Raw genomic sequence first — 7,911 nt, 5'->3', positions numbered from 1 at the left:
AGATGTGTATAAGAGACTGCATATATATATGGTATGTACAATTATTTATGTACAATTTTCAGTGAAATTAACATACTTTAAATTAATTTTTACATACTTTTATTGTCATTAAACTCACTGTATACAAAAATTTCTTTATATATATTATTAGATATACAGATAATAAGGTATATCCCTATATACATCTATATATAAACAAATAACAATAAGCATTGCTTTTATCATTTACCTATTGACAATGTTTATATATTCATGTTTATTATTCCTTCATCAGTGAGAATAAGGAAAACATCATGAATCAATATTAGGCTGTCTTATCAAAAAAGAATAAAGGTGACAGAGAGCAAATGAGAAATACTTGTAAAACTGTAAAATGATTGGTCTATTTATCTATGTATACTGAGTATCTACAATAATAAAGAACCAAGGGTGTTAATTGCAGAGTCAAATAAACTATCCATTGTATTGGCCAGCACTACACAGATAAGATGATTATTTCAGAGAAATGGATCATATAGAGATTGTAACTAATTAGCCAACTGTATGAAGACCTAATAATATAACGTATGCTAGGCCTGTGAATATACCTAGAATAATAAATGAATGAAGCAATGCAGTAATATAATAATAATAATAATAATAATAATAATAATAATAATAATAATAATAATAATAATAATACTAATATTAATACTAATAATAATAATAGTATTGATGATAAAAATAATAGTAATAATAATAATCATAATAATAATAATAAAAATAAAAATAAAAATAATAATAATAATAATAATAATAATAATAATAATAATAATAATAAAAGTAATAAGTAAATTCCAAAAAATAAAATAAAATAAAATAAAATCGGGTAACTACAGAAACGGATCTAAATGAAAGTTATGCCTTAAAAAACGAGAACCCACTAAGGATACCAAGATCCTTGTTTAAACCAGATACGTGTGTTTTGTGTCTTGATAATGAGTTTGAGGGGGGAGAAATTAGTGGATATGAGGGCACACCGTAGATTGCTGAGAGAATGGTTGGGAGTGTTCTGCTACAGGAAAACCTGTGCGATTGTGTCGGATAGAAGATTTGTGGTTATTAAATCTGGACCTAAAATCAACACCAGTTTCGCCAAAATAATGACCATGATCACAAATATTGCAGAATAACATATATACAACATTGTGAGCATCACAGTTAAGAGAGGGGAGACGAAGAGTACAGCCAGAATGAGGCATAGAAATAGAGCAATCGGTGGTGATAAATTTACAAATTTGACATCTAGGCTTGTGGCATCTGGTATTACCAGCGGACCTACAGGGTGAAAGTAAGCGAGATGAAGATAGAATAGATTTGAGGTTGGCGGTTGGCTACTACTGGGGGATCATTGAAAATGGTGTTTATGGAGGAATCGAGTTTGAGGGATTGAAATCCTTGTTTAAGTCTGTTAGCTATTTGGGAATTACTGGGACTGTAATCAATGACTAGAGATATGCGTTCCGTGATGGGCTTAGGATTGGGAGAGAGGTGAGAAGGTCTAGAAAATCTATTAGCTCTAGAGGTTTGCTTGAGGATGAATTTAAGAGGATAACCTTTATCCAGAAAGTAAGCTTGAGCTTGTTGACGTGATCAAAGTAGTCATTATCGTTAGAACAAATTCGTCTGATGCGAAGACATTACTGTACCACGGTATACAATAAGAAATCCTGTCAAATATTATGAGATTTTGAATATTATAAATAAAAAATATTATTTAAATTTCATGAAAGTAATGTCATCATAGTGTGAGCAAAACATTATTGCATACTCAATTATATATATATACTTATATACACATGCATATATACACATACTGTACATACTGTATATATACACATATATACATACATGTATTATATACACCTACACACCCAACAAACACAATATATATATATAATGAATATATATATATATATATATATATATATATATATATTATACCATTCTTTTTGATATCAATTTATCATTTCACATTAAATACAATTTCTGATATCAGACTTTTTCAATATATAATGGAATATAATAAATACAAATACATGTCACTACTTTTGATGTTATTCTTTGACTATGCAGTACAGTAAACATATTTAAAGGAATAAAACATGTTTTACATGGTGGTCATTTAATCATGGTGGAATTTAATATGGCTGATAAATGATCTCTGATGAAATAGTTCCTATCAAAAATTGAATTTTGTGAGCTTATGTATGATTTTGCTGTAAAACACGACCACTTACAAACTATTAAGATTTTCTACGTATTTAACAGAGAAATGAAATTTAATGACTTTAAATGACCATCTGACCATGTCACATGTGCTATAAATCCTTGACCATGAAAATATATTTTTAGACATCATAATTCTTATTGGAAGTTGTTTAAAAGCCGATATATTGATAAATATAGGTTTTGCGTGGCAGCCATTTTGAAATTTAAGATGGCCGCCAGAATGACCTCGAATGAAATATTGTAGTTCATAGTAAAAAGTTTGAATTCTAAGAGCCTGGGTATGATTCTAATGTAAAATTTGACAATTACGTAATTTTAAGGATACCATACAATATTTGACCTTGAATGACCTTGAATGACCTTACATGACCTATTTGTGGCAATCTGACCAGGTCAAAAATGATATGATGGTATTCCTCAATCATATAAACATACTCTTAGACATTAGAATTATAATTCCAAGTGATTTAGAAGCGGAGATATAGATAAACATAGGTTTTATTAGGCGGCCATTTTGAAATCCAAGATGGCCGCCATAATGACCTTGGATGAGGTGGTTCCTACCAAATATTGAATGCTATGACCATAAGGAGCATGTAAAAATAAAATTGGTGCTTTTGTCCGGAACGTCCACATTAAGTCCAAATATGGTCCTAACCTGCCGTATTTTTCATTGTGCAAGTGTAACTGTGTGCGAAGGATCGTTTTTGAATTGGGCTATTTTTCCATAAAGTAAAACTTCTATCATATTGACCTTGACTCTTACACTTGCTTCTCATTGTTTAACTGAAACTTCCCACTGATTTTTACTGTACATAGCTGGAGAGTTAAAGGTCACTTCAAAATTTAGAAGCTCTTGTTAATATACAATACAAAAATAAAGAAATTGCAGAAAAAATGAGGATAAGCGTGCGGACCGTTAATACGATCATGAGATAGGCCAACCTTAATGAATAATGTTACCAAGGAGATACTACTGCAATGTTGACCAATCATTTCTTCCTCGCGTCTCTAATCATGCTTTTTCCCACGAATCGGTAGACATCTTGAAGTGATGACAACAACCCAAGTCAGTGGTGCGTAACCAATAAAAATAAGATAAGCTTTGGGGCCAAAATTAAAACTCAACAAATAAAGGACAAACTCAACAAACAAAAGACAAACTCAACAGACAAAAGACAAACACAACAAACAAAAGAAAAACTCAACAAACAAAAGACAAACTCAATAAACAAAAGACAATTTCAACAAACAAAATTTCTACCGACCATCAACAGACAGATTCATCAAACATATTTCATAGACGCCACAGGCGAGCCAAGGACAATTTGCCATTTGGACATTCCCGTCCAACAAACTCAAAGGACAAACTCGCAATAATACTAACTATGTTTTAACGTTCGGGGAAACATATGAAGAGCATTGCATTGCAAGGGGATTTTCACGTGTTTGTACAGCACTTGATATTGTAATGGAAAATGTCTTACACGAAACGCCTGCAAGTTATCGACCATCTTGTATTTTATATTATGTTATATTGAATGTGGTATAAGAAAAAGTATTATCTATTAAATTACAGACAAATAAAACAAACTAGGCATGGATGTTTCAAGAGAGTCTACGATGTAAAACTATTAAATTAGGCCTATTAATTTTTATTATTATAATTCAAAAGGTCTACGACGTAATGCAACTATCAACTTAGGCCCTATTCATTTGTTTCATTGAAGTAATTTTTTCCGGAGTAAATTTCCATAACATAAAAATAAATTTAAGAAAAACTGTACGTCGAATTATGCATCCCTGGGTAGGTGTTTTAAAATCCTAAGGCCGAAGCCCGTATACCCCATATACAAAAAAACTGAACTACGGTACTTTTAGTGCGTAAGGCCATTTCATTTTTGATACAGCGAAGACGTACATAGAACATATTGTTTAAAATGAATTACGAATGAATGTGTACTGTTTAGTTTCAGTTTCTTTTACTCACATCAAAATCACAGCTAAGGCTGAATTATATGATATTTACAAATAAATGTAGGCTAATAATAAAATATCAAAACATCAATCAAACACAAGCACAAGAAATGAAAAATAGAGATTAAAGTAACATTAATATACAGTAAAATTTAAAACGTTAGAAGTCCACAACAGGTTTAAAAAACATAACGTAATAAAATCAATTATTTTTTTATTTTTAATAATTGTATCATTATTACTGTATTATTAATTATTGTATTATTATTATTATATAATTATTATTTTCATTGTTATATTATTTTCATAAACTGTAGGTCATTTACAATAATTATTATTAATACTTAATATTAATATAATTAATAATTATTATCATTAATAATAATTATAATTCTTATTATCACTGTTTCAAAGTCTTGTATTGAAATTGTTTATTGATGATCTTGTGATATTCCATACCCCCATTAGAAAGAACGGTACCATTTTTGTAAATTCTTCTTCGTTAACCTTGTATTTTACTAATTGTTTATCAAGTGCAAGAGTGCATTTCCGGACATTTATTGGATCCATTTTTCACACAGTGGCAACTCACGGAAATACATGGTGCATCAATGAAATACGGTATAGCAAAATAAAATAAATACTAGAAAAAGAAAATTATTTAAAATTACAAAATACAAAGTAAAACTGAATACAAGGAGGTACTGTAAAATTACCAATGTAAACTTAAACTACTTTTAGCAATTAGATATATCGGTGGACTACTGTCATCCTTTAGAAATACAGTAAAATCTTAAATTTACACCATTCTGATAACCCCCAGGTGCAGTAGGCCTATAACCATAAAGCAATGTGTGCTGGCACCGTTAGGCTATGTTCTCACACGACTGCTAACGGTTAGCAGGATCTGGATCTTGCTAACCGTTAGCTGCCGTGCGTCCATACGACCAAGATCCCGATCCGGATACCAAGAATATGATGATCGAATCACTGGCCAATAAGAAACTGGAAATTGTAAACGCGTATGTGTGATTGGATGATGATAGAAACGCCCTGAGCTTGCTAACCGATAGCGCTTGCTAACCGTTAGCGGTATGCGGATACCGCTAACGGTTAGCGCTAACCGATCGGGCGTTCTCACGCAGGTGCTAACGGTTAGCGCTAACGGTTAGCTCCCGATCCGGATACTAGGGCTCTCGTGAGAACCAGGCTTTATTTAGTGTTTTTACGGGACGGTCTCATTCCGTAATAAGTGATTTATGGGTTTGTTGAAAGTCATTCTTGTAGACAGGGAATCTGTTAGAACATCTGTGTGGTAATCTAATTATTTTTACTATTACTGTATTTAAAAACAGCGAGTGGCCCGCCTACTTAAACCCATCCATCATTTTTACAGTTAGCAGCAAGAGAGGTAAAACATGTCAAACTAGTATGCTACAAGGGAAGGGCGTGCAGAAAGAGAAATGGGATCAAAAAAGAAAATGAACGTTTTTGACTTTAGTCCTGTATTACTTTATATGACTTTTGATTTACTTTTATGTGCATCTGTGGTATCTGGCCTGATATGTGTGCTTCTTGTGTGATAAGTGGTGTTGTATAAAGTATGTACTGTATGTCTCTATGTTTATAATTGTGAATACGGTACAGTCATGTGACTATGGGTATGCAGTCTTGTATGGATATATATTATGTATTTATGTATGTGTATTTCATTGTATTGTGTTTGTATAATTGTTCATGTGTGTTTGCTTGGATCACTTTATTTTGCCTTAAGTTTTTAGTTCAAAATTGCTTTTAATTTTTGTTTACATGACTGAACATTTTCTTTTTACTTTTCCTTAATGTCCATTTTGAAAATTTGAATTGTGTTTTTCTTAGCATAAGTCTATTTTTTGTGAACTTTACTATACACTGAATTGTTTTGGATGCACCTTCTAATGAGAAGTGTGCCATTGATTGAAATGTGTAGTTCCTAATAAATTATTATTACTAGAGTAGTCCATACCTCCGCTCTGAGCAGTACCAACAATACACAAGCCGCGGGGAGACCGGGGTCAGTTGTTACAGGGGTAGATTGTTACAGTGGTCTTTTCCCCAAATAGGAAATGTAGAGGGAGGTATTACCGGTGTCATATTATAGGGCGCTGTAAGATCCATCACCGCCGGCTGTAGCGTGACGAATCCGAATGCTTGACAGGAAATGTAAGTAAAATGTTTGTTTTTATATCCCAAAAGTAAATTTTTCATGACAAACCGTTTCTGTAATAGCGTTTCCTCATGTAGATGGATAAAGAAAGTTTATATATTTATGTGAAGCATGGCCATTACCTAACACTTTCATAGGCCATTACCACACATTTCTGCCTACAGGCAACTATCTGTGTTTCAATATAAAAATAGCACGTGGGGTACGGTAAGTTGTTACGGGTAAGTTGTTACTGTAACAAGGATGGTCACAGAGCGAGTGTACCGAAGGAGGCGCACTTTACACGTGCGATCATTGTAAAGAAGAAGAAATGGACATTTCTGATTGACTGTTTTGTTGAGTAGCTAAAATGCAGTATAGTGCGGTCTTACAGTTAACCATAAGGCTAAAATAATAATGTTGTTGTCTCTTTTATACACTTTAAAGCATGTTTGTTTGCATATTTTAAACATTTTATCTAGTTTGTACAATGTAACAACTTGCCCCACATGGTGTAACAATATACCCCGGACCAGGGGTAATTTGTTACAGTTGATCTACTTTATTAATAAATTAATGATTAATTAACGGATTGATATATGACAGTTGTAATTGCTTCGTTTTATAACCAATATACTGTTCTTGCATTATAATAAAAATGGTGTGTTTGTCTCATTCAATTACGTAATTAAGGAACAATATGTAAATTTTGTAACAACTGACCCCGGTCTCCCCTACGATGGGGAAACATGCACTTTCAAAAATGCAATCCGGCTTTTTTTTTCCCCAATTAACCTCTGTGGGTCGCTGATTGACACCGTTCAAGAACTTAAATAAATATTTAGGAATTACAATCTCAAATAATTTAAAGTGGCATTCACAAATTATCAATACAGTACATGTTTTCGAAAACTCTCCGTAATTAAATATCTAAAACATTCACTTGAACCAATATCTATCGCTTTCTTATATAAATCCCATATCCAATCAAAGATGGAATAATATGCATGTGCTATGTATGGCCACCTACCTGAAAGTAACGTGCGTATTTGAAACGTATTGCATATCTTTTCAGTAAACCTCTATCAAATCGCTCTTCGTATTCTTTGCTCAATATGATATTACAACGTACGACACAAGATTTAAATGTTTCACTCTATGCGCATTTTTTCTATTGTTCGATCTTACGATCACATTTTAAAAAGATTTCCTCCCGCCTCGACGTCAAATTATCTTGCTTTCAACCTTCTTCATTGTCGTACCGAACGTTTCAAATCTTCATTTTTTCCCCAGGTGGACGTGCGGATCCAAAATTCATCCTGACTATCGCACAGCTGGGGTCCCAGGTGCAGATTCAGAGCTTCAAACTAACCATAATTACAATGGTGACATGTAAAGGCGGGGTCATGAGTAATCGAAGAGGGCGCAATTTGTGGTTGTTCTGTCAAATGAAAAAAAAATGCTGAATGAATATATTC

The 7,911-nt window shown here is 32.6% G+C and overlaps 1 protein-coding gene across 3 annotated transcripts in view; it reads left to right on the top strand.

The window, feature by feature from the left end:
• The window catches only part of LOC117124585 (cytochrome P450 2U1-like), a 22,075-nt gene that overhangs the window by 3,154 nt on the left and 11,010 nt on the right, over window positions 1-7,911 (top strand). The window contains exons 1-2 of one of the 3 annotated variants that reach the window (XM_033270878.1): window positions 6,434-6,450; window positions 7,727-7,779. The exons of 1 other annotated variant lie outside the window; for it this stretch is intronic. In XM_033270878.1, coding sequence (XP_033126769.1) covers window positions 6,449-6,450; window positions 7,727-7,779 — 55 coding nt within the window. In that variant the 5' untranslated portion in view covers window positions 6,434-6,448. Of the gene's footprint in view, window positions 1-6,371; window positions 6,451-7,726; window positions 7,780-7,911 lie in introns of those variants that run through there. One more of the 3 variants, XM_033270879.1, reaches the window with a different exon arrangement.

Source organism: Anneissia japonica, unplaced genomic scaffold (assembly GCF_011630105.1).
Source record: "Anneissia japonica isolate Jap-2015-1 unplaced genomic scaffold, ASM1163010v1 scaffold287833_len2544123_cov190, whole genome shotgun sequence".
Classification (NCBI taxonomy): Eukaryota; Metazoa; Echinodermata; class Crinoidea; order Comatulida; family Comatulidae; genus Anneissia; species Anneissia japonica.
The sequence above is the reverse complement of the archived record's forward strand: the minus strand, read 5'-3'. Positions and strand labels throughout refer to the sequence as shown.